Consider the following 26,764-nt stretch of genomic DNA (forward strand, 5'->3'; position numbering starts at 1 on the left):
CCGTGGTTTCTGGGTCACTCAGAGGTACCCTTTTGCCAGGACTGGGATGTTTACTTGCACAACTGAAGTGTTTTTGTGATTTGTTTGTGCTTCATTTCCTAACGTGTAGCACTTCCCAAACCGACAGTAGCTTGACTTATTCCTTGAGTTTAAGCAAATTTGAAGCAAGAAAATGCCAAAAGTTGCAGGGAACAGAATAGAAAATGGGTTGGTAGAGGGGTGCCTCTAAAGGGCTGCCGTTTCCAGTGGTTTCCTCTATGATTATGCGAGCATCAGAGTGAAGATTTCCAAGTGTGCTTCATTGCAAAGCTGCCTGGGAAGGTGCAGAGAGCACCTGCACGTTGAGAGAAAAGCACGGGAGACCAAGTCCTGTGCCTGGTTAAAGCCGTGGACATTACCGTGCTGGTGTGGGCTCATCAGTGCCACCTTTTGGGTGGAAAGAGGCTTCCAGGAGAGTTTGTGTTTGTCAGTCATCGACTTGTGCTTTTTGGTGAAAGGAGAAACGGGGAGTGGGGGGCTGTGGACCAGATCTGGGTTTTGTCCGAGGCTGCAGCTATCTGGATGTGGTGTATTGTCACTTGTCACCCCCCGCATTGAAATGTCAGATTCTGCATGGCTTGTGGAAATTAAGCCTGAGTCGGAAACACCTCGAGGGAAAAACAAAGGGCCCAGAGGGGAGAGGCTGCCCAGGATGGGTTTCTGTTCCCTGGGGAGGGAGAGCTGAGCTGAGATGCCAGCAGCCTCGGGAAAGCCCGACCTGCTGCTCCATGGTGTGCTCTCTCGCAGATCCAGGAGCATGAAGTTATGAAAGGGAATTTCAGAACAATAAAGGGAAATCCTTTGCCTCCCGTACAGCCCAGCCTGGGAAATTCACCACCGCAAGAAGCTGCAGCCTCAAACGCTGCTGCTGGCCGTTAAAAGGGAGCGGGTTAGCGTTACAACCAGTAACAGATTTGGCAGGGACTTGACTTTGATGGGAATTCAGTTTGGTGCTGTCTAACGCTCACCACGCTCACGTGGAGAGAAACTTTGCAGTCTCGGGGAGCGCCGCGCAACCTGCCGGGTTTTCGTCTGTTTCAGAAGCCGTCGCGGTTGCAGCCGCGGACACGTCCGTGGGCTCGGTCGCTGCCTTTGTTTCTCCGCAGCTCAAAACCGAGCGCGGAAGCGTGACGTGACGGAGCCGACACCCCCGCGCTCGCGTGCGGGACGGCCTTATCGCACCCCCCCCCACCTTCCCCCCACGACCCCTGTCACGCGTGGGGCCTGGAAAACGGAACTGGGTAGAGCTGCCCTGGAGAGCAAAACGCCGGGGAGGGTGGGGGGTGTGTGGGGTGGCCGTGCCGGGAGCCGCTGCGCGGGGCGCGGGACTTGCGCGCTGTCTGCGTTGAAGCGCGGTAGCGGTAACGCCGCGGCCCCAGGGGCACCTCCTGGGCGGTTTGGGGCTGGGGGGTGCTGGGGCGAGGGGGGGTTCCTGCCCGCCCAGCGCGGCTGGGAGATGCATCAGGAAAAAAAAAAATGTAAAAAAGAAGAAGAAGAAGAAGAAAAAAAAATATTTCCAAAATACCACTAAGAAGAAGAACGCTGCTGCTGCGCGCGGGCGGGTGAGGGAGCGGGCGGCCCGACGGCTGCGCGGGGCGGGAGGGGGCGGCCGCTCGGGGCCGGGGGGGGCCGGGCCGGGCCGGGCCGTGCCGGGCCGGGCCGAGCCTCGGCCGGGTGATGTCAGGTTCGAGGAGGAGCCTCCGCCGCCTGCCCTTTTACTTTCGGGCGCCGGCACTTGGCCGCAGGCTGCTGCCGCTGCTGGCCGGGCCGGCCCCCCCCCCCCTCCGCTATGGGCACCCCGCGTTTTTAAGACCGGGGCGGCCGCCCTCTGCGCCGCCCCGGCGGGGGGGGGGCACTGTGAATTAATTAAAAATCGCTATTTACGTGGTTATTCATTGCCGCGCTCCGGGCATGTGAACAACCACACCACCACCGCCAACCCCCCCCTTACCCCCCCCCCCCCCCCCTCCATCCACCCCCAGCGCCATGCCGGCAGCCTGCACCCTGCTGCTGCTGCTGGGGCTAGGGCTGGTCCCGCCGGCCGGGTCGTCGCCCCTCGCTTCCTTACGGCGTCTTTTTCCTCCTCCTCCTCCTCCTCCACCGTCCCGAAGCCGCCTCGGCCGCCCTTGCTCGCCTCCCGCCGCGGGACACGCCGGCAGCCCGGGTGAGTGCCCCGCTCCGTCGTGGGGATGGGTTTTGGTCCCGGCAGTGGTCGCGGTGCACCGCGACCGAGGGTTGCTGAGCATCCCGGCATCACCCCCCCCCGCCGCCCATCGTGGTAGAGGCAAAGCGCTTTGGTGGGTGAAGGTTTAGGATGGAAATCGTGGGTGGGAAAGTGTAAACATGTCGTAGCTGCGTGGACTGACCCGCAGGCGTGTGGTGGAAACTTTACAGAGGAACTTGAGGCTCTGGTGGGTACCAGGGGCACGGCCGTTCACCAGTGTGCTTCCCAGGTGAGGGAACGGTGGCTCCCGTGGGTGATCTTCAGGGTCTGAGTCACCTACTGCTCATCTTCAGAGGTGCCCGCATCTCGCTGTAGGTGCCGACCCACATCCAGGTGTAGGGACAGATGCCATCAGCTCTCTATAAATACCCTTTCTCTCTGCATCACCTACAGACTGTCAGATTAGTCATGTATCAAGTCATATTTTTCCTTGCACGCCACATCTGCAGTGTCGTTATCAGGAGCAATGACTAGTTTGGTGCTTTACAAATGATGCCGAATTTGGTTTCAGCACAGGATAAACTGTATTTTTCCTGGAACAAGCAGGGCTTGTTTCAAATGTCACCCAGTAAACTGGTTCACTTACTCGCCGAAGAAGACATATAGCTCTAAGGATGACTAAATCTCAATGAGTTTGGAAAGTGCTGGGTGTCTGCAGGTGGTATAAGGAAATCCTGTATGCCAAAATAGTCCAAATAGGTTTTAAGTAGGCTTTAAGATTGATGACCTGCCTGACCTGGACCACCAAATTTCGTCTTTTAGTTTCTAATGTGGAGACAATATCATGCTTTGGTACTCAGGGTTAAGTTTACTTCCATGGAGCTATACAATTTCAGGAAATGTGACAAAACTACATTGATAACATTTTAGTTTTCTTCACAAAGAGTACACCTTTGTAAGATATATCTATGCTAAACAAAATGTATAGTTGGGGATATCGACTGGAATGCACCCTGCAGTGGACTAGAAAGCTCCTAACGAACAGCGTTTGTGTGAGAGCAGCCTGGGGACTAGGATCCTGCACTGAAATTAAGGAGATTTGAGTCTGTTCCCAGCTCAGTCGCCTCTTTGTGCCACTCCAAGTGTCAGTTTGTCCTCCAGACTGGGAGAGGATAATGCTGTTTTACCTGCTATCAACCTTGTGAAGATAAAATCTGCAACTTGCCAGGAAAGTGCTCGCCTATTATTTGACGAGAGCTGCACAAATTCCTCGGTGGATAGAAAAAACTATTTAATTTCATCTCAGCTTTCGACCTGGCGTCTTTTCCTGTGACCTTGATGACTCCTGAGAGTCAGCGGAGGAATGTATTTCCTTTGTTAAGAGTCTGAAAAGCTCGAACTATCTGTCCACATGCTGGAAAAGCCATTTGTCTGGCTACCAGTGTCTGGCCGCCCGGCTCAGCGGCGGAGGCTTTGCTCCGTGCAGCCCCTGCTCGGCAGCTACAGGTGCTCGTGAATCATGTCAACCCCATCCAGAAGGAACGGGGGCCGCATCGTGAAGGAATGATAAATAGCCCGGCAGTAGCTTGCTCTCTAGCAAATGGCATCATGAATTATGCTGGGTCCTGACAGCCGCGATTCACTTGCTGTTAGCTACAGCTCTATGCTTGTCAGTCAAGGGAATTGTTTGGTGTTATGGGAGCGGGCTGATGGGATCTCCTGAATCACTCTCAGGTTGAACTACAGACGCTTGAGAAATCCCTGTTTGTCTCAACACTGCTTCTGCCCCTCTGAGATGTTTTTCACCTTTGAAAACGCTTGCTTGAAGCAGCGGGGGGAGTGTTTCTTGTGAACCCATCACCCTAGCGCTACATGGAAATGAAGATTACATCTCTGTTTGAAACGTGTCTGAGGTTAGGCGGCAAAAGCCCTTTCTCAGGCAGGGCTTAGCGAGCAGATGGTGAGGCAGTGGGTGTAGAAATGGGGCTTTTGAGTCGCTGACAAAGCGTGGGGTGAGGGAGCAGGGCGGGAGCGGGGCTGCCCTGCGGAGCCTCGCTGCCTGCGCCAGCCTGCCTGCGCCTCAGACCGCATCTGCCGCCCCTCCCTGCCAAACCCACCTTGGGCTTGTCTGGTCGAGAAATGACTATAGATGGCTTTCACATGTTGCTTAAAGTACAGGCTGAATCCGGGGAGAGGAATATAGGAAAAAAAAAATAGGTGAAGTAGGAAGTGAGAAAGCTGGTGGCAGTATAGCTAAAGCACCATCAAACCCCGCCGTGACATTCCTCCCGGCAGCAGTTTCACGTGGGCACCAGGCGAACTGAAGGGTTTTTGCTTCCAGCCTGGGTCGGGCAAGGGTTCGGATACGAGCTCTGTAGGTCTCCTTATTTCAGGTTTTCCATCTGTAAAATAGATTTAATTCCAGTGACACCATGGGGACAGAGGAGGTAACACCGAGCCCCCGACAAAGTCACTGTGGCTGGGGTCTCCCCCTGCTACTGCAGTGTCCCTTTTGCTTCCCACCCACACTGATGCCCTGCCACGCTGCCCAGCACGACACGGGGCCGTCGGCAATGCGCTTGCCCTGAGAAGTTGATCTACTTTTCTACCATCTGTGTCCAGCCTTCTCTCCTTTCTCCCTCTCTCCTGTGCCAGCTGCTGCCTTTCTTTGCAGCCTCCCTGGTGGGAGCCCTGGAAATAAGGTGTGAAATCACCCGAGAAGGAATCAGCTTAGCTTGCAGCAAAGATTTAGGCTGGCTGCTAGGAGAAACTTCCCAACGCTCTTAGAAGAGAAGAACAGTTTGCATTTATTTATGTAATTTTTAACTTTCTATCTTTGGAACCTTCTGAGTGAGGAATAAGCAAATTTAGGAGCAAGGAGAGAAGATGATGATGAGGATGCTTGTTTGCACAAAAGTATGGTATCGCCTGCAAACCTGCCTCATATTTCACAGTACGGATTTTGTGGCTCCTGGGGGGCAGAAGGCCGGCTCCCCGTGAAGTCACACAGATGCAGAGACGTGTAAGTTGCTGCTGTTTAGCTTTGATAGGATTTCGGGTGACGGGTGGTGCAGAAAGGATGCTTCTTCCCCCAGTAGCGTGAGGACAATGAAGGATCACTGCCTGTGCTTCTACATTGCTATCAAAAGACCCATAGGCTGCAGGATTTTATTTTCTTGGGCATCTTTGCTGTCCCTCTCTGTGAGCTATTAGTGGATTTGGTTACTGTGCTGCAAATGTGAAGTCCCTAGAGTTGTATAGATTTAGCTCTGCTCCTTCAGGGTACATAATTAAAACCATAAAAGAAAAGAGAAGAAAAAAGGAAGAGTTGCAGAAAAGGAGGGAGATAAGAGATCAGCTTCCCTGCCTAGTCCCCATCCCAAGCCCCTGAAGGTAATGAGGGTTGTGCACTGACTGGCTGGGTTCACATCAGTCTGTGAAAGCACTTTGCATGATATTTAAGTGGTTAATAAATACAGTCGGAGAGATAACTGTGTAACCCGTCTGTCAGGGAGCACACAGTGATGCATATTGATTTACACCCCCAGACATAGCAAATGCGAGTGCTACGCTGTGACCAGGGCACAGCAGGTAAGGGGATAGCTGCTGTACCAAAAGCCCATTCTTGGGCTCTCCGCAAAGTTTCATTTCCCAGTAGCAAACCGCCAGAGCCAGCCAGTGCCCGTTCAGCATGTGTTTGCAGCCCGCTCTGCTCCAGCAGCCGTCGCCACTTCAGAGGGATAATTTAATTTGCTTTAATTTTCAGTCATGTCTGGGAAGATGAGGGAGATGGGCAGTTGCTGTCGTGTCTGTGGGGGCCGATGCCAGCCTTGCCGGTGCAGGGGTGCCTTCCTGAGGGAATATTATTTTCTGTATCAAAAGTTGCAGATACTGGTGAGTTTGGAGGAGCATGGGGTTTCTGGGGCAACTTGCTTCCTTCACCTGCTCTTAAAGATCCCAGTTTTGGGGCTGGTAGTGATTGACCTCCCCAGCTGTTCTGCATGCTGCTTCCATCTTCCATGTCCCGTTCATCTACAGCAGGCATGTCACAGCAGCTGAGCGCCGTGTGGAGGCCAATGGCTCCATCACCATCACATCTCTAGGAGGTGACAGAGGATTATGCTCAATTTATTGAGAGAGTGTGGTACCAGGCTAGAAAGGCATTTCATCTTGGTGTGCAAAACTTGAATGGATGCTGCCGTGGCTGGGACTGCGCGTCTGAAACGTAAAGCCGCTTCTTCAAACCCACGGTGTTTCAGGTATTCTTGCAAAAGGGGTTGGGGGAAGTGTCTGGGCAATAGGAGCAGGGGATTGCTCTGTCCTGTGAGCTATCAAAGCAGGTGCTGAGCTGTCCCTTGGGTGAAAGTGGAGACCAAAGCCTGACCAACTGTAGGTGCGTGCTAGCTGCCTGCTTGGGTGCTGCCGCCGGCCCGCCCGGGTGCCGGGGCCGTGCCTGGGTGCTGCGGGAGCGGCTGCTGGCCCTGCTCACTGCTCTTGTGGCCGTACAGACACGGACTGAGGCCTTAGGAGCATCACTCTGGTCATGATGGTTTTATTTACGAAGCATTCATCCAAGCTAATAATAATAATAATAAAAAGGCATGGAATAAGAAACTATTTCAATTAAGTTAATCAAGCCAATAAAACCTGCCAGTGTGGCAATAGTGTTTCAGTGCTGTGGTGGAGGGACTAAGGCACTGCCGGAGTCTGCGGCTCTTCTGGAGCCGCTGCTGGAAGGACCCACTGGCTGGTGCTGTGGGTTCCTCATCCGCAGGAGCTACGTAGCGTTTCCAAAATAAGGATAGGTACAGAGTGTTAGGGCTCAGCTATGGCTGAGCCTGCTGCCTTTCTGCAGTGCATAAATGCTGTCTTTCTGCCTGTATCTGCGCCGCTGCAGGGAGGCAGGAGGGGGCACAGTGGGCTGTGCCCGGTCTGGCTGCTCCTGCCATGTGTGGGGTGCTCAGGGCAGGGCTGTGACCTCCTAAATATCCCGGGGAAATGGTCTGGAGCTGGATGGGTCGTAGATAGCCAGTGTAAACCCTCCGGATTCTGGCTTCGCTTTCCCACGTAGTTTCAAGAGAGTTTCTTGGGTATGGGGCGTGAGGAGGGTCTGGGTGAGTCAGGATGTCTCTGCGCAGAGACAGTGCTGCTCACGCCTGAGCTGACCCACTCGGCCGTGCACAGAGCTCCTCTAGAAAGGGGCACGGCCAGATCCTGGCACCTGCTGTGGTGTCTTTCTGCTGTTGCAGTGCTGCAAAGAAGCTTTCGGGGCAGTTTGACCAGCCAGAGGCTCAGAAGATGCTCCAAGCAAATTAAAGGTTGGCCATTCATAATATTCCCCTAATAATGTCTAATACAAAATCCATAGCCTGTAGCTCGTGAGCAAGCTCATCATGAGGCCTTAGTACCCCAACCACAGGCCCTGTTATTTACATTCGATTGAAGACGTAGGTCATACAGTATGTTTTTTTCTCTTCCTGATCGGCTGAGCGTGAAAGGCAGAATCCAATTTTCAGTGGCAGTAGACCTGATTACAAATTCAAATTTTTATTTCTCTGAGCAGTTTTGTGACATTTGCATTGTAATTTGCTGTTTCCATAAATAATAGAGGTTCATTTGCTGGGATATTCATCCAGAACAGATGCAAGAGGGCTACAGGCACAGGCTTGGTGAAAGAATGAAGTCTGCGGGTGCCTATCAGAAGAAAATGGTTTTGGCACATCTGGCCACCCTTCCCTCGCACCCTTTTCTGCATACATACAGCTGATGTGTGTACACCCATTACCATATATTTTTTAATGCCCAGGTGTTATACCATAACATCCTGCTGCTTCAGCAAGGGGCACAGTTCATTTACGGGCTCTTTGGTTATGCAGCGTTTGCATTCATCCTTTCAAGCTGAAATCATTCGCGTCCGAGGACAAGGAGAGAACTTTCCCACCCAAAAGGGAAATTATGTTGCATTACTGAGCGACCAGCCCAAGTAATAATATAATCTTAGAAATATGCAGTTCCCTCGAGTAAAGGAAGCTCTGTAAACTTCAGCTCCTCCAAGCTGTTAGCGTAGCTGTTGCCTGTGTTATAGTAACACTGCTGTCAGACCCAGTCTACTGGCATGCTCAGGAGAGGACAGGGGAAAAAGGGAATAAGAACCAGTTCCTGCTTAAAATGAGGACCTCTTACAGGATCTGAATACTGTGATAGCTATAATACAGATTTTAGGATCTTGGGTCACATCCCTTCTTTGCTGTTAATTTGATTTTTATCTCACCTGAGTTCTGGATGGGGTAGTGGTCACCCCTGCTCCTGAAGACCTTGGAGAAGGGGCAGGAAGAGCCAGGGTGAGTGGAGGAATCAACTGGAAGAAGGTAAAACGATGTGAGGTTTCCACCCATTGGGATGCTGGGGTCAAAAGACTTGTTGTATAAAACCAGGGGAGAGAGAGGCTCATTGTTAGAGCTGTCAGTGTTTGGGCAAACCCATGCAAGGGAGAGGCAGGTGGTAAAGTTACTCTGTGAGCAATACTTGTGGCTTGTTCTCTTCTGCTTACCACGGGGTGGGTGGTGTTTGTGTGTGCTGTGGTTTATTTTGGGCTCTGTGGGTGCTGAGTGCATATGGGTCCCACAGCCGGGGCATAGACCAAACCATGGGGACTCTCCTCTGTCTGGGTGCAGCAGCTCCCCAAGCCAGACACTCACTAGAGTCTTCTCTAGCAAAGTGCTGATCTTCATAAAACCTGTAGGAACTTGCTGTCTTGGAGGTCTCTGCCTTCCAGGCTAATTTGTTTCAATGTAGGAGGACAGACAAAGCTGTCTCTTCATTTCTTCAGAAAGCAGTATCAAATGCATGAGATATAAAAATATCATTTAAAAAGTGCCTGAAATGCAAAACTCAACCTATTTCCTCTAAGCAGGATGCCTATATGAAACATCATGCAAGTTGTTGCCACTTCCGTGCTGCTGCCCCCCGTCCCTCCCATGGCTTTGGATGAAGGTATTTCCCGTTGCCTCTCCTCCGTGCAGGCAGGACTGTTGAGGAGGGTCATATCTGCTTTTGCATCCGCTGTGCCCTTGACTTGCAGTCAGTTGATAAATAGTTTTGCAGTTGGTTAATTATCTCCCGAGCTGCAGTCAGCATCTTGGCTGTGGGCGAGGGAGCGTTGCTGACAAAAGTTAGGATCTGTGTCGAGAGCCTCCTAAGATTTGGCTGTCTTTTCTTAAAACCCCAACTCCTGGAGTTGTCATTACAGGAGAATCGCTTAGAGGGGAAGAAAAAGAGCTGGCTGTCGAGGTGGTAGATAAAAACCCCTTGAAAACGTGAGCTGCAAATCCAGGAGACACACAAGAAGTCCAGGTTGGTTGTATTTAAAAATATCACTAGCTCAGAACTGATCTCCAGAGGCTTTTGAGTCCAGACGGAGGGGCTGTTTCAGACACTCCTGCTTGGCTGTTTCAGACACTTCTGTGTGTCTGCAGGAGAGGTGCCACCATCTTAATTGTCTTGCTTTCCTAGGAAAAGAGAAGGTGTGCAAAGAAGTGCAGGGCAATGCAGCAGGAAAATTGGGTGCCAAACCAGTTGTTTTCTGTCCAGCTGCCCGAATGCCTTGTGCAAGCACCTTGACCTTGGCAGATTGACTCTCTGCTGGGAGAAGCAAGCTCCATCTGCCTTTTCATTCTTTGCAAGGACGTGAAGCTAGGAGGACTTTTAAAACCACTTTCGCAGCATCCTGACTGCGGTCTGGTGAGCTCAAGCTGTTTGAGGGTGACCGTGTCACTTGCAGTGTGACTAAATGCTGCAGGCCCTTCCCTTTGCCCGTCTGCATGAGCACCCCATCTTGGGTTCCCAAGTTAGTGCTTGCAAAATGTCCTCTGGAAATGCCATGACCTTTGCAGTTCTTTCGTCAAGGCAAACACAGAGATATTTGAGGGACCTTTTACACAGTGGTTAGATGTCAGTGAGGATCTTGCAGCTGAAGTTTGGGAGAAAATACCCTTTTCTTTTTAACTCTGAGCTAAATTAGCTCCAGGATGACATCATCTGGGAAATGAGTGAGGAGGAATTTTACGTGGTCTGATAGAAAGGCATGCAAACTGTGCACGAAGGGTTAACTCGGCAGGGTTAATGGTTGTCCCAGGGGTGCAGCCCAGGCTGTGTCTCCCAGAGGATGTGGTGGTGTACACTCACATTCAAGGCGTTTTTCTCAGCATTTTTCAGCATGCTTTGATGGCATAAGTTTTAAAGGCTGTTACAGAAATCAGTCTGACCTCTTGCCTCTATGATCAGGAGGACATCACTGTCATTTCTGCTACCAGAACCACCCTCCGATTCCCTCAGAGATCTCCAGACCATGGAAGAAACCCTGTGCAGGAGTTTTGGACTGGTGGGCAGGCTCCTTTGAGTTGCTGATAGCAAAGGAAGGCTCTATTTTTTTCCTTGAACAGCATGCTAAAAGGCACTTCTGCATCTGGAGTGACAAGAGGAATTTGGATCTGTGGAGCACAATTATCCACGTCACTGCTTGTTAGGATGCTGGTGTTAACACCCTTCCTCTTGTGGAAAATCTCTTAAGCCCCGAGGATCGGCGTGAAACATCATGCTCTGTTGAACTTCACTGAAGCGAGGATGAATCACACTGAGTTGAAGATTTGGCTTCAATATATTATCGGAAAGATACGTTCTGTGATAGCCTAGTAGCCGGGTACTGCAGCCCACCCAGGGCAGCAGGACCTGTCTTGAGAGGAGGACTATGTGTAAGTTGAGGGCTGGAGGCTGGAGTTTGCATATTTGAGGGGGTTTTGGTTTGGTTTGTTTTTTTTGACTGCTCTATACAAGCAAAAGGCAGGTCTGGAAGGGATCTCAAGATATCTCTCAAGGGATCTCAAGACATCTCCCCTTGCAGGATCACCCCAGAAGATGCTTATCTAACACATTTAAAAACACATGTTAAAAAAATTTACTCCAGAGAAAGGTTTCACAGCTTCTCTGAATAGCTGTCTGGCTACATCTGTGCCATTATAGGTAAGAAAACACTTTCTTATCAGGGAAACTGTAGCAGCTGATAGTTAAACCTTCTGCAAAGAAAGATATCCCATACAAGTGGTGGCCAGGTTTGACCCTGCATAACTTTTAAGACCTCGCGAACTGACAAGTTAAGGTAATTTAGCAATCTGGGGAGGTAAGGCAAAAGGTAACCTTGTGTATTGAACTAATGTCTTCCCCTGTGATGGGAATGAATTTCCAGGAGTGGAAGCATCGGCAAAACAACTGCACATGATTTGCTTTCCTTCTCAGTTGGAATCAAGGACCCTGATTGTGGAGCATAATACTGCTCTTGTAATTCAGCCTTTATCTTTGTGCTGGAGCTGTGCATAATTGTATCTGTGTCTGGAAGGACAAGGAGAAGGGTTTCAGTAGCTGGTGCTCACAAAGGCATCTTTAGAAAACTCCTTACCCCTGGTACAAGGTTGGAAGAGCTCAAAGGAAAATACCCCTGCGTAGCTTTAGGCATTTGAACAGTCATCATTGTTTGATTCGGATTCAGTTACAGGACTAACATCTAAATGTTAATTCTTTTTAAGACATTATCAGCTCTTTCAGCAAATACAGAATGGGGTTGCAGTATTAGACTGGCAGCCAACCCTGCAGATAAAAGCTCTTTGAAAGGATGTTTCTTAGGAGGGAAACTTGATCAGAGAGTGTAGAATAATCGTGAAGATGGTCTTTTCTGAGAGACATGGAGCAAATATGATGCATGAAGAAAGCCAAATGAGGACCAAGAGGGGAATGGGAGTACTAGCAATTTCGTGGCCTCCAAGAACAGCCTGTACCATGCAGACAGAGATCCTCATAATCCTGTCCTGCAGATTGCTGGTATGCCTGGAGATTGTATGGTGCTGAGTGAGCCGCGTCACATGCTGGGTTAAGACAGAAGTTGACGGTCACTTGATGGCATGAGTGTGCCAAGGCAGTCAGTGTGAGGTGGCTCTGTGCTGGGTAATATGGGACAGTGTGTGGGCCGATGAGGCTTGGGCATAGATTTCTGGCCTCTTGGTCCTCAGCACTGCCTTGCTCAGCACACAGTGCCCATATGCACCAAGGTAGGTGCATACCAAAGTAGGTGCACCCTGACTCCTGCGAGTCCTCGGTGACAGCTCGGAGGGTGACAGCCCAATCCTGCCCTTCTCCATCACCCGTTGCCACTGCTGGCCACAGGGCTTGGCCGTGGGGCTGCCCGCTGCAGAGCAGAGACCCGCACACAGCTGAAGGAAGGCATCTTGTTTTCACCCTCCCTGAAACACGTGCGGAAAGGCACTGGAAATGGTAAACCCCTTCCCCCCCCGGTTCTCAGAAAGGAAGCGTGTGACCGCAGAGGCAGTGGGAGCGCAGCGCGGGGCAGCGGCAGGGACGCCTGCTCCAGCCGCCCCAGGGCACACTGCTTCTCCGTGGGGGCACTGGTGACCAGCCGGTGGGTGCCAGAGGGAAAGGACCTGGCTCGTCCCCTGGAAGAAAGAGGTCCAGTGCCATCCTGAGCCCTGCCACCGCTGCTTCCGGCAGCAGATCGGTGCGGTGTCATCTAGGAAATGCGATTTAGATCATCATCCTTTCACAGCAGATGGGGGAAGGGAGGTGGGGGCCCTTATCTCTTCTGGGGATTAATTTATCTTTAAGCTGCTTTTTTTTTTTTTTTTTTTTTTTTTTTTTTTTTTTTTCTCCATCCCCTCTCAAGTCTCACTGTCCCTTGCTGGAAGAGTAGGAGCTACGAGAGCATTCATGGCTCCCACTGCCATGACACCACACCATGCATCCCACCTTCAGCTGGGAGGCGAGAGCTGGGTGTAAGGCTTGGGCTGCCATTAGTTTTCCCCTGGAATGGGGTTGGATTTTGCTAGTCTACATGGAGGGAAGAATCCATCGAGCTTTGCATCTGGATGTCACCAAACTGCATCCACCCCTTGATGGCCTTGTGATCCTCCTGCATCTGAGAGGGCCCTTCATGCCTCTCGTCCCCACCATGTCCTTGAGAAGTTGCTCAGTTCCCAGGTTGGTTATCGTCCCTGGTGCGGCCGCCGGCCAGCAAAGCTCTTTGGTGCATGCTTAGCGTTAGGCATGGAGAGTAGTTCCCCAGGGAGCTCTTTTTAAGTGAGTTGCTGGAGCGAGGCTCTGGTTAAGGCACCTGGACCAAAGCCCACCCTGCAGTGGTAGATAGCATCACTCAGCCCCCAGGGACCCATGACAGCCCCTGGCTGCTCCTGGCGTGGCCTCTCAGCATGGCAGCACCCCTTTCCCTGCTCCTTCCTCCATCTTCCCAGTATTTATTGTGCCTTCTTGGCTGTGGGCAGCAGCTCCTCGGCTCAGACCAGTTTGGAGTAGGGACTTGTGGTTCTGTTTCCAGAGGCTGACACGAAGATACCACCTTGTTTTCTCTTGGGTCTGCAAAGGGCTGGAGTCCTCAGCTCCTGCGGTGCATGGCTCCTGCCACACGTATGCTTCACGCTGCTGGGCAGTGCTTTTTGATGCACACTGAGGTTTTGTGCAGAAAAATCTGTGATTCAGCCCATAGTTCTTGTGGTTTTAAGCACAATCCCAAATAATCACAAATACCAATAGTCTGGGTTATTTTCCCTGCGAGATCTGTTTAAGTCAAATACAAGTCACTGAGCTTATACTGGGAGTAAATAAGCTACACGGAATGATTTTGGTTATACATGAGGTCAGACAGAATGAGCTAATGCTCCCTTCTGGCCTTGAATTAAACTTTTCAGAAAGCAAAATTTCATCCTGCAGCTTCTAAGTTGCTAACACCTTTCCTTATGGAGGAGCCCGAGCCCCGGTGCTGGGCCACACTCCTCACCTTGTAGGGCTGCTCACCCCCTTATCAGAAAAATATAGTCCTGCTTGGAGGCAGTTTTCTTGCATTAGCAGTTTAAATGAACACAGGTGGCCACTGGGGCCGTGTGATGGTGCGAGGTTATACGATGGATTGTGATGCCCTGGTTTATGTGCAAAGGGTAATTAATCTCTCCATAGCAGCAGCAGGCGAGTTTCCCTGGAAATATTGCCCCATGTAAGATTTACCAATTGCAAACCTTGCAGACAAATTCCAGGTTTCTGGAATTATTCATGTGAGAGAAAGGTCCATGTTAGAAATTAAGTCGCGTGCTTACAAAAGCCAGCAGCGGCATCATCTTGCTCTTTCCAGCCCTGTTTCTTTCCACTTAACCAGCACTGTACACACTGTCATGGCTTTTTTTCCTTTTTTTTTTCCCCTTTCTTTTTTGCAGCCAGGATGTTTTTTCTTGCCTTTTTATTGTTCCAGTGACCTAGCAACTCCACTTTGGTGGAGCCCTGCCAGGAGACTTCCTCCCCGAGCCGTCTGACAGTCTCCAGCAGCACTGCCCTCAGATGGGAGCAGAAGTTAAAGTGACACCGGGCTAGGTCCCTGCACTGCTTTTGCTCTGCCCTTGTGAGTGCTGACAAGGGTACTGCTGCCTTCCCACCGAGCAAAGCTTCCAGGTGACTTTAAAAACCCTGGAAAGAGGAAGAAGCTCTGTGTGGGTGATATTTTCTGTGACATTTCTACAGGATGTTACAGAGAAGCCTGAAGGGTTTTAGAAGCAAATTAGGTGGTGCTGGGATTTAGCGTTGGGGATCCACGGTGCACGCAGGGTGCTTGGAGATATTTCAGCATCACAGGGTGGTGGGAGAGGGGATGGAGAAGAGGGGTGAGCGCTCAGAGCACTGTGCCCTTTGGGAGATTTCTTTACGCTTGTTTTTATTAATGTTTCATGAAAACAGTGAGAAAGAAATCCCTTTGGGAAGAGCTCCTGGGCCCTGTCAGCTGGTGCTGGGGAAGAGCTGCCTTTGCACCCCCTGGGGCTGCAGGGGCTTTTCCCACATTAACACCAGGAGACACACCAGAGGGGGAAACTTTTGAGGCAGAAAATAAATGAAACAGCAGGAAAGCAAATACAGGTAATTCGTGCTTTTTGCTCAGGAAAGGCAGCAGGGATGTGGGGCCTCTCTGGGGCTGGAGGCTTGGTCCCCTCTTCACTGGCTGGCTGGCTGGACTGGGATTTTACTGGAGCCTTGGCATGGTTATGGAGTTTTTTAGGAGTATGGGTAGTCATGAGACAGCTTATCCCTGTTGGAAGTGCACTTGTTATTGAATGTGTTTTCCAAAGAGTCAACAATAAAACAGGACTTTTTTTTTTTTTTTTTTTTTAATTCAGTTGCCAAAGGTATTTAAAAACAAAAGCTCGTGAAAAGAGGTTTAAGGTGCTGCCCTGAGCCCTTGGTTGGTGGTTTTTAGGCAGCATGGGTCCATGTGGTCCCAGGGATCTGTGGATTGAGCCAAAACTGTCCAAGAAAGATGAGTAAGAAGCTCAGGGTTTCATAGGCTTGAGCTGGTGATCCAGGAGCCTGCACCTCCACAGGGAAATGTTTAGGACACCAAAATTAAGAGGCTGGAAACCACTGGATAAGCAGGACAGTATCCTGTCCCTTCACTGTGCAGCTTTTACCCCTGGTTGCTGGTGGGCCGTATGCATACATCCCACGCTTTTGGAAATGACCACAGGTTTCTGTGTGCTCTTTATTTTGGAGTACCTGTTTCTCTGCTTTAGGGTACTGCTCTTAAAAGCAGTAATTGCATCCTTTTTTTATCCTATGGCATCTCTGAGCATCAGGCTCTGGGATCATGAAAAAAGCGGTACGAAGGAAAAAAATGGCCTTTAGCATCCTCCATGGTTTTACAGGTCCTGGAGGGGAGGTGGTACAGAAGTGCAGTGTGTTTTTGTCTCATAAAGCAGCACTGCATGTGATGTGCCATGGCCTGGCATAGGAGGGGCTGAGGATGAGGCCAATGTCCCCAGCCTCATGGGTGCCCATCACCTGTAGTGGCCAGGCAGATGTTAACCACCTGGACCTTGGCACTCAGAGCTTGCAGGGCCTGCAAGCATATTAAGACCCCATCACCTTTCTTGAACTGACATATTAAAGCTTCAGTCACCTTTGGTGGCTGGATAAATCCTTTGTATTATGGTTAAAATGATTTAAAGTCCTGCAACTTGCTGTCCTGCTCTGCCTGGGACCCAGTGGGGAGAGGACGAGGGGCATGAGGTCTAGAGCAAGGTGCTGTCAGGGGATGTGCCTATAGGGTATCCCATCCAAACCAAGCCCCACAGAAGGGCGAGAGGCACTGGCAGGGCTCCTGCACCTCTTCTCTTCCCCATCCACCCTCTCTCGCCACCTTTCTTTGTTCAGCCTGAATAATTCCTTTTATTAATATTGAAAGAATTAACAAAAAAGGGTTGACCGCATGTGGTTAAAAACCTCTTGCATTCTTCCCATGCTTAGTGCACACGAGGGACCTTCCCCAAGCAATATTATCAGCATGTTTACGCTCAACCCGTCTCAAGCATGAAAAATTTTTTTTTAAGCTCCATTTCAGCCCCCCCCCCCCCCCCCCCCCTCCCTTGCTCCCCCCCTGCCTCGACTGTTCTTTCAGGGCAAGAACAAGGAAGGAAATTGAAAATCCCAGAGAGCCCTGGACGGTCCAGATTTAGGGCTGTAGCTTTTGTTCGCACAAACTCACTTGGCTCCTAACCGGCCTCCACCCATGATCCCGACATCCGCAGCAGCCGTTCAAAACACAGCACAGAGCCCGGCCGCGGCCCCGGCGGGGACCAGCAGCCCCCCGTGCCACCCGCTGCGGGGCCGGCAGCCCCGGCTTTGCTCCCCGCTTCTCCTCCCTTGCAGCCTGCCTTTCTTCCTAACCTTTTCCGACAGCCAGCAAGGAGTTTGCTAAGTTGAGATGAGGTTTTTTTTTTTTTTTTTTTTCCCCTCCCTCGCAGCCTCGGATGATGTTAAGATTATGCAACGTTAACAGATGTGGGCTTTATAATTATAGCTGCCTGTCCTCGGGAGGAGCCTGCTTCAGCTTCACGCGCGCTCAGCACAGCATGGGATGCTCCCGGGGTGGCCGTAGCCCTGGCAAAACAGCCGCTGCATGGGCGGCTGTACTGGGAAAGGTCCCCAGGGTATCGCCACTCTCCCGAGGAGGAACTGCTGTGGGGTGAAGGGCAGCTCTGGGCAGCCAAGCCACTGCTCTTGGCTTTCCTTGTGTGCAAACAGAGATTAAATTTGCTTTCCCAGGTCAAGGGAGTATTTTTCTGCCCTTTGAGGAGAAAAATCCCTTCTGCAGCAAAGCAGTGGGGCTGGGACAGATCGTGGTGTGCCGTGGCTGGCTGTGATGCTCCTGCCAAATGCTGTCTGCAGGGATCCTGCTCTCCTGGCGTTAGCAGGATACATCCCTCCTCGCTCCCTGCCCTAAAATGTCCGTGAGTAATTGCAGCCGCTGCTGAAAACTTGTAGTATTGTGCTTTGCCGTGTTGTGCTGTCCCACAGTTGAGCCTTGAGCATCACTGTGATTTTGTCGTGGCAGCAGCCACCTCCTGGCCAGGGCAATGCCCGTGTTACACCCAGGGATGGAGACAGAAAATTGATGGTTCAAAAAGGATTTTTCAGGAGTCGCACAAGGTAGACATCCAGCCGAGCTGCCAGGGGCAAACCCAAAGCCTTGAGAAATCAGCTGGAACTTGATCTGTTTGTCCTGGCTGCTTTATAACTCAGCTCCCAGCAAGCCACTGACTTGTTATGCTTGCGAAGAAAAAGTAACTCCAAGCCTCGACCTGTCTGGTGAGCATCACTGCTAGTTTTAACTGGGAAGGAAAACACCAGCCTGGTGGGTGGCAGGAGGGTTTTGCTCTGAAAGTCAAATATTTCTCTTCACCACTGCGGTTGCATGGAGTTAAACCACGGAAAGCAGTTGGCACCTTAGGATGTGATGAAATTGTTAGTGACAAATCAATACCTGAGCTAAAGGGCTGCTCTGCTTTAAGCCTTTAATGCATCAGGGGAGGTCGGATGGTCCTGCATATATTTTTTTGGAAGAAGTTTTCATCTGGTCCATTGGCTTCAATGGAGGGTCATCTCTGAAGGCTAATTTCTTCAGGCAAGGCAAAGAGGAGATTGCACTTCTGGCAGGCTTGATGACTGTGTGATGAGCTGAGATTTCACGTCTATTTTGTTGAACAGCCTGCTTTTTTCGGGTTTCCTCACTACGTGATGTGGGTTGGATTTTCCAGCACAGCTTGTGCTCTGCACCCACTGAACTGGGTTGCTGAGCTTGTGCTGGCATGAGGTTTTCCCCTCTGCACCTGGACCTGACATACCTTGCAGGGCAGAGTTAAAAATGACAGATGACTCTAAAAAGCCTGTGTAAATAATACCTTCTTATTCAGCCTGTCCGTTCCCTGGCTGCACTCAAAGCCAGGTTTGCTGACGCACATGATAAGGGGAAGGGTTTTGCTTTGGTATATTCTCAGCAGCTCTGCAGTGCCAAAAGAGGATAGAGAAAACTCTGAGGTGGATTTGCAGGGTGGACAACAACCAGACAAACAACCAGCAGCATTTTACTTTTGAACCAGTTGCATTCAACAAGGATCTGAGCTGAAGGTACTGCTTGCTGGCATTTCCAGGGTTATTTTTAAGAAATGGCAATTAAATGCCTGCTGCAGTGCCCTGCTATATATTTTAGCATGCCTGGCCAGAGCCCTTGTTGACAAATGACTTGGCAACCTCAGAAAGAAAATTTCCCTCTGTCTATATTCATCCCCTAAGGGTTTCTTTAAGCATCTGCTGCTTTGCCTTTTTTCTGTGCAGAAAGCTGGCTGCTGGGGCACAGTAAGCATGGGTTGCACAGCTGAAATCTTTTAGCGAGAGGGAATGGAGAGAAATTCAGTGTGCCGCCCTCCAGCACAGCCAAATTTTTCGGCATTGGGGCTGCTATAAATGGGCTTGTGGGCTACAATTACAGGCCTGGTATTGGCTTGAAAATGATCGTAGCAAGCGTCCCCTGCAACTTCGCATCCCCCCCATCCAAATGGCGACAAGAAGCAGCTTGTTACGTGGGACAGGAGGTGGCTCACGGCGGGCTGCAGCCGGCAGCGTGCTCGGCGAGGTGGGCACCGCAGCCCCGGCTAGGGCTGTCAGGCAAGGCACCCAAGGGGCTCTGCTCCACTGCAGCTCCTGTCTCCTCGGGCCTGGTGGTGCTCAGACTCCCAGGATGGAATGCAGACTGTCCTACCTACATAACTTCTTTTTCTTGGTGAGTTCCCACTGAAGCTATTGCAGATGGATAGAGGAGACCACTCCCGAAGTTGCCACCTCTGGAGTGTCAGGTGCAGCAACCCCAAAGGGGACATGCAAGGCAAGGAGGAGTAGGTGTCCCATGGGTGTTTCTCCGAGGTACAGCTTTCTTACAGAAAGTGCTTGGAGGCCAAGGACAGGTGTGCAAGGCTTAGCCTTCAACATCAGAGCTCTTGGGCAGAGACTGACCGGTGCCTTTAGCTGCTGCCTGTGTATCATCTGCAGCCCAGTTTTGAGATGCCATGTGCGTGACAGGCAGGACATGTCCCATCGCCTGGTGGATCTCTGAGCTGTAAAGTGGGGAGAGTTCCCCTCCCAAAATATATGACTTCTCTCAGTTGCTCGAGAGACTGCAGAGCCTGTCACCCTAAATTGCAGTTTCCTTAGACAGGCTCCCATTCTGCCCACTCAGCAAGTGGAGCATGTGTTGGGCTATTCCAGCCCAGAGATTGTGTTTTGGTTATAAGGAAGATGGGCAAAACTGGGATCTTGCCATTTCAGATGACAAAGCTGTGATTTGGACTTGTTTTGACTTCTTGTGGGCTTTGAAGAGCACCTGAGGCTGCAGTGCCAGACAAGCCTTGGGACTGTAATGTAGGGCAGGGACAGTTGCTGCTGGTTTTCATGTGACTGATGTGCAGGTAAATTCTTGTGCTGGCCTGGCTGGTACTGCGGGCTGAAAGCCCCAGTTCCCCCAGCAAATCTCACTGGAACCGCTCACGGCAGCTGTCACTAGATGCTCTGCTCCAGGCAGTGTCAGGCTGGATGGCAGACCCGCGGCTGAAGCTACTGCACCGAGTCCTGCTGCTGCTGCTGCTGGCAGTCAGCGCTCATGATTGAGCCGAGAAGCTGGCTAGTTAGTTAGTAACATCTCCAGTCCTTGCTTAGGGCCCAATTTGGGAACATGTCTATACTCTAGAGATGCACATAGCCATCTGTGTGCTTTTGGAAATCCCATAAAGTGTGTAATGCCTGTTGATGTCCCTGGGAGAAGTAATTTTTGGGTCCATGAGATATAGCAGATGGTAGAAATGCAGAAGAAACTTGTACAAAGAGGGGATGAGATTGCTGCTGTTACACACCGGCGTGGTGGGGAGCAGGCGGAGGGAGGGGAAGAGCTAGCTAAACTAAAGGATAATGCTGGCTTGGGAACCAACATTTATTTCATAAATGTCTTTATTAATTTTCTAATGAAATGAGAAAATTGTTCTGGATGGTGGGAGTTTGGAGCAGCCTTCCAGCAGGAGCAAGAGAGCAGACCCAAACACTTTTAGGATGGAGTCAGGGCTCTGTCTGCATTTGCTCACAGAAAATGAACCTGCAGATGCACAAACTACTTCTCCATCTTGTTTCTTATTTTCTGGGAGATATTAGCGTCAGATACACCGAAATGTCCATCACCTTGGGGTGCTTCAGCACCTGGATAGCTAGTGTAATCCACAGCATACACTGATCTTTTCTGTCCTGATGCCTCGTGGCTGGATGGGCTATGCTGCCCCTCCTGTTTGCCCTGGCGTTCTCAGCCAGCTTCATGCCAGCTCTCTGGAGGTGGTGGGGTTCGAGGTTGGGTGTCCAGCAAGCACCAGCCAAGCGGAGAGAGGGGAAGAGCTGTGGGGCCCTCCCCTCTCCCATTGCGCCCTGAATGGGGCACATGGGCCGTGCTGGGCTCCAGCTGACCGTCAGCTCTGGAGACCTGCTCAGCCCTCCCATGGACTCCACACGATCTCCACTGGTTATTTGCTTAAGACCTTCTTTTTGCTCCTTTAAAGACTTATTTCTCTTAACACACACACACACACACACACACACAAAAGCATGAGGGTGCTGAATTGAATTAACCTTGTGCACAAAGGTGGATTTTGGCATTTGGCCTCACAGCCCAATCTGATTTCCACTGGTGTGAATCCAAAAATAAATTTCACGTCTGTGTTTTGATTATGCAAAATTTTCTCTAGTGTAAAAGAGATCAGAGCTTGGCCTGAGTGTTACTTCAATGAGCCAAGCCTGTACGTCCAGTGCTGGTGGGATTTAAAGTTTTTTCTTGCTTTTCCTTTTAGCCATTGAAAGCAGCCATCCGGCGAGAAGAAGTTTGGACACGGAGATAAGGACTTCTGGTGCTCTCGTGGACAGTGTGGAGCTGGTGACGATGCTGGCCAGGAGCAGAGAGACGTCATCGCTGCCTGCCAGGCACGGCATGGTGCCGGTGGCAAGGGGGGTCACGGGGCATGTTGGTCCCCCCGCCGATGATGGGGGTGTCACCCCACTGGGAGCAGGACCCCCAGACAGTCTATCTGCTGGGACAGCAACCCGCCTGCCCGCCTGCAGCCATCCTACTGGTGAGTTTTATCGATGCAAGAGTCCCCCTTTGCTGTACCCAGCCCAGGGACTGAGCGTAGCCAGTGGGTCAGGAAGTATTCCAACCCCACTGCTAGAAATTCAGATTTCGGGGAGAAATCCAGTCCCAGGAAAGCTGATTTATTTTTAAAATTACAATGAAGGTGATTCTTGAAAGCTGTCACTGTTGTTATTTACCACCCAGCAGCACCCCAAAGAGTCCTGCCTATCCATGGAGCTCCAAGGCTGCACCCAGAGTGGAGACCCCCAGCACCCCCACGCATCCTCCCGGGAGGAGCTGAACCCCATTGCTAACCCAGCCAAGATTTTAAGTGCCCAATTTAAAAATATCTGACCAGCTGCATCATGATTTGTAGCTGAGGTCCTCATGTGGAAGTTGTGCAAGTGAACATTTACCTTTGGGCTTGTTCATAATCTTCACCACATTTGGTGGGACTGTGGTCATGAGTAAACCAATGTACTTTTTTAAACATGCACTAAATCAAAGCCTGTTTCCCACACTAGCAGGACAAAGCTGTGCTGACTGCCCTGTTCCCACTTCAGTTTTTTTCTTAGTATCCCCAGATGAAATAAGTGTCTTGCAGAGATATGAGCATAGAGGTTTTCTTTAATTTTTTAATTCCTCATTTTTTTTCCTGCTTAGGGACTAGAGTGTGGAGCTGGCATGCCCAGGCTGCCAGCTGCTGACTGTCCTGGCATAAGCTCCCTACTGCTTTCTGCATTTTTAATGTTTTTTTTTTTTTTTTTTTTTTTTTTTTTTTGTTTTTTTTGTTTTTTTTGTTTTTTTTAAATCTGGGTTTCTTTTGCCATACACAAATGAAGACAAATTTGGAAATACAATATTTTTTGGTGACAGAAATGCTCTGTTCCCAGCAATCCCTTTTGCAGTGTGCTCTGTGTTAATCAGAAGAAACACGGGGGATGCAGCTGTGACCCTACCTATTGCTTATGGTAGGGCTGGGTACCACTGCGGGTGATGCTGCTGCCAGCCCAGCCGAGACAAATTAACCTGTCCGGGGTGAACATGACCCTCTCTGCATTGCTTTCCAGCCACTGCAAGCCACCACCATGCTGCAGGCAGCCAGGAGAGAGGCAAGAGGGCTCTGGCTTCTGCCAGCCCCCCTGCAGCTGCCGAGAGGACGCTGCCAGTTTTGGCAGCCGCCAGCACCAACTCGGCTGAGAGGACGCTGGGCGAGAGCCGTGGGGCCTGGGACGTGGTGGGGTTTGACAATGCAACGAGGATGGTGCTGCTGCCTTCATCCACAGAGACTCGTCGCCCGGGTGAGCCATCCCAGTTCAGCCTGGGAACAAAGTGGATGCTGTTTTCTGGAGAAACCGGGCTCCCCTGCATTGCTAGCACTTTCTGCGTGGGATCCAGCCCTCCATTCTCACCACGTGCTCAGGGCAGTTTTCTGGCCTGCTTCATGCACAAGGGTGGAGAGAAGGATCCGTGTGGCTTCTCCTGGCCTTGAAAATTATGAATTACTCGGTGCAGCTCCCAACCACAAAGTTGCTGTACGCAGAGCACAGGGAAGGGGACTGCAGGCAGAGGGTGGCAGCGGAGGATGCTGGCTGGGCAGCTCAGGCTGTCTCTGTGCTCTCATTTAATTTTCCCCCTTGCCTTGCAGGTACCAGCGGCCCCTCTCAGCCGGCGAGCGGCTGGGTGGGCACGGAGCTGCCTGGCAGCCCTCCCACGGGCACTGCAGCCACCTCACCCAGCCCCTCGGGGAGCAGCGGGGGCACCCTGCTGCCCCTCCATAGCACCCTGCTCCCTGGATCTCTGGGACAGCCCCAGTCCTCCGCCCAAGCTTCCAGTGCCCAGGCTGGTGCAAACCACATCACGATACACCCCAGGGATGTCACAGGGGACTCCACAAGCCCTTTGCTCACAGCATCGCCTGGCACAGACAGCGCTTTCAGAGGTGAGCTTTGCTGGGCCATGAATTTGGTTTTTAGCTTTAAAAAGCCTTTACGTAGCTTTTTCTTTCTTGAAACAGAGAAGATGCTGTGTTTTGCATGTGTTCTGTTACTATTTGGATGGTTTGCTGAAATACCCTGCTGAAAGCAGGAAAAAGCAATGGAAAAAATCATTTGGTCCGAAAACCCCCAAGATTTTCCACTTAAAAAAAAGAAAAAAAAGGTCTTTCGACCTTGTCAGTGTGTTTTCTGCAGGGTGGGCATCTGCAGCTGCAAAATGTCTTGGCTGGTTCAGTGCCAGCTGCAGAGCAGAGGCGAGGTCCCAGCCCCACCTACGGTGCGTGTCCCACCCGAGTGGTGCTGTAGTGGGGCATGAGGTTGGTAACCCACGCTCACGGCCATGCCAGGTGCGTTTGCTCTTGGCTAGACAGGGTGAGATGCCTGTGCTTCAGCAACCTGTACAGAACAACAAACCTGAGATTCCTGCACTCCATGGCTTCCCCTCGCTTGCTTTGCAAACAGCTAATCTCTGGAGCTCTCAAAAACAGAGTCTTTGCCCCATTCCGCATGAACTTAGTGAAAACCTCAGTGTTGCCAAGTCCTTATCCTGTGCCTGGGGCTTGCTAGGAGCAAATACATCTTCAGGGTTCTCACATTGACATGTTCCTTCCTTCTGTCACAGCTGCTGGGAGCAGCATCAAGGCTGCAGAAAACCCAAGGTCCAGTATTCAAAGGGCAGTGCCCAGTTCTGTGTCTCAGCCCCTGCCCTCAGCACCCTCCTCAGTGGCCCCAGCACAGAGACATTTCCCTGGGCCCTCCACGAAGCACCAGCTCACCCCTTCTCTCCCAGCTTTGGAAAGCGCTGCCACAGGTGAGCTCGGTTAGTCTACAGTTTGTTGTTTTACCCTATTTTGTTCTTCCTTAAGCATTTTTCCCTGTGTCCCATTAAGACCTGTGATGTGTAGTGAGGTGCGGGCTCATATGGAAACATGGCTGGGCTCAGGTTTCCTCCCTTTGCTGTTTGATATTGTGTTCAAGCTACAAAAAAAATACTAAGAGAGCCTGGGCTGATTTCCACCAGTCTTAGAGCAAAGGTGGGATTTAAAGGCAAGTCCCCGCAGTCCTTGTCCCATGAGGTTTCCTGCTGGCTGAGCCACCCCAGCTCTTGCAAAGCCGTGCTGTCCTGGCAGTGAGCCCCGGGTTTTGTGCAAGGTCTTCCTGCGGCGAGGGGATTCATGCCTTTCCAAAAGAGCACTTTGTCCAGATTGAAAACTTCCTATGCTTAATATCCATATGTGCGCTGTAAGCATCTGGGAAGAAAATGGATCCATCTGTTTATAATTTCATATGTATAAATCCAAGTTTTTTATTGTGCCGTAGCCATTGGAAGCAGCTACCAGCCATCCAGCATCTCAGCCACGGAGAGGAGAGTTTTGGATTTCCACACCACCAGCACCTCTGTTTTCACAGCAGTCACCAAGGGTGCAGGGAGGACGTTAAGGTCTCTGCCAGCCAGCACCAGGCTGGCCAATACAGCAGAGATTTCCACCTCTGGTACCAAAATCATCAGCTCTTCAGACCAGACCTGGTCCCCTGGGACATCTTTGGGAGCCCAGGGTGGTGGTAGCAGAGGTGCCACAGACTCGTTGCTCATGGGCTTGCTGTCTGCTTCGGAAAGCGCTTCCACGAGTGAGTTTTTATAGCTAGTCGTGTAACTCAGAACATTATTTAAAGACTCTTTATAAACAAAATACATCCTTTTTATTTTAAAGAAAGGAGGAATAATATTGTATTTGGCACATTCTGTACATTTAAAAACATTTCACAGAAATGAAAGTATGGATAAATATTATTCTTGTTGGAAGAGGAGGATAGATTTTCCATGAAAACTTTCAGTTGAATTTTGCAAGCAGTAACTTCAGGAGTTCCTATATAGAGACCATTTTTTCCCCTATCTTAATGATTTCCTAGTATTAAATATTTCCGTATTGAATATTCACACATACATTGTCTACATCTACCAATAGCAGGATGAAACCTATCCAGCTGTTTCCATTTATGTCTATGCAGTTTTATATTTCTTTTCTCCTTTTTTTAGCCTTTAGCAGCAATTACCAACCCAAGAGCATCCCAGCTGCAGAAGAGGTGATGCTGCACTCGGACACCCACAGTGCTGACACACCCAGCGTGGCAGTGGGGACACCGGGGTCCCCCACAAATGGCCACACAGCCGGGGTGACAAGGGGCTCTGCCACCAGCACCAACCCCACCAGCTCTTTGGGGGGGACCTTCTCCTCCTTGGGGGCTGGGTCACACCGTCCTAACAACTCAGGGGAAGCCACAGATCCCCCAGCGCCTCCCGGGGATCCTTTGCTCACAAGCTCCCTCTCTGCCTCCGAAAGTACTTTCAGAGGTAAATTTGTTAGTCTGAAAGTTGGCTGCTTTGGGGCTGGATAAGATTTTACATCCCCACACTGTTTTTCTTTAGATACAGCCGTCAGTCACTATTGGATACATGGATGTTTTTATTACTGGCTGCATCGGGCTGGCAACGGGACTGGTGGGAAGGGTGGGAGTGGATCTCAGCTTTTGGGTGAAAAAGTGAAAAACATCAGTGTCCTCATTGCTAATGAAACTCCTGTGCTGAGAAAAGCAACCATTGGTTAGAAATACGTGCCTGGACGTATTTCCCTGCCAGAGACACCTTTGTGGGGGATTTGCAGCCATCGCCTGCGCTGTGCCTGCTATGCAGGCTGATCTGTAAGAGAGGTGGTGTTTTGGGAGTCCCCGCAGCCACAACAGTGCTGACTCGCCCTGTGCCCTTGGAGTGGTCCCAAGTGAGCTCTGCCCTGCTGTTCACCACTAATTCACCATTAATCCCTTCGCTCTGCGAGTCGTAGTGCAGATCCTGCTCCGGGTGAGCTGGTGAAATATTGGCATCCCCAGCACTGCAGTTTGGGAGAGCCCTGGGGCAACACGCCTGCAAAACAAGGGGAGAATCAGGCTGGCTTGAACACCAGGTTGGGGTGCTGAGATATTTCTGAGCATCTTATGGGTGAGGCTGTGTCCCACCCTGCGTGG

General features: G+C 50.9%; 1 protein-coding gene across 6 annotated transcripts in view; it reads left to right on the top strand.

Annotated features, from left to right (window-relative positions):
* Positions 1 to 1,755: 1,755 nt before the first annotated feature.
* Positions 1,756 to 26,764, top strand: part of HEG1 (heart development protein with EGF like domains 1) — a 55,865-nt gene continuing 30,856 nt past the window's right edge. For 2 of the 6 annotated variants that reach the window (XM_033003375.2, XM_033003376.2), the window contains exons 1-7: positions 1,757 to 2,203; positions 21,469 to 21,747; positions 22,817 to 23,047; positions 23,395 to 23,688; positions 24,366 to 24,563; positions 25,064 to 25,372; positions 25,782 to 26,096. In XM_033003375.2, the coding sequence (XP_032859266.2) occupies positions 2,026 to 2,203; positions 21,469 to 21,747; positions 22,817 to 23,047; positions 23,395 to 23,688; positions 24,366 to 24,563; positions 25,064 to 25,372; positions 25,782 to 26,096 (1,804 nt within the window). In that variant the 5' untranslated portion in view covers positions 1,757 to 2,025. Of the gene's footprint in view, positions 2,204 to 21,468; positions 21,748 to 22,816; positions 23,048 to 23,394; positions 23,689 to 24,365; positions 24,564 to 25,063; positions 25,373 to 25,781; positions 26,097 to 26,764 lie in introns of all 6 variants that reach the window. The other 4 variants (XM_033003380.2, XM_033003377.2, XM_033003378.2 and 1 more) reach the window with 4 other exon arrangements.

Source organism: Tyto alba, unplaced genomic scaffold, assembly GCF_018691265.1.
Source record: "Tyto alba isolate M040663 unplaced genomic scaffold, T.alba_DEE_v4.0 Super-Scaffold_7, whole genome shotgun sequence".
NCBI lineage: Eukaryota > Metazoa > Chordata > Aves > Strigiformes > Tytonidae > Tyto > Tyto alba.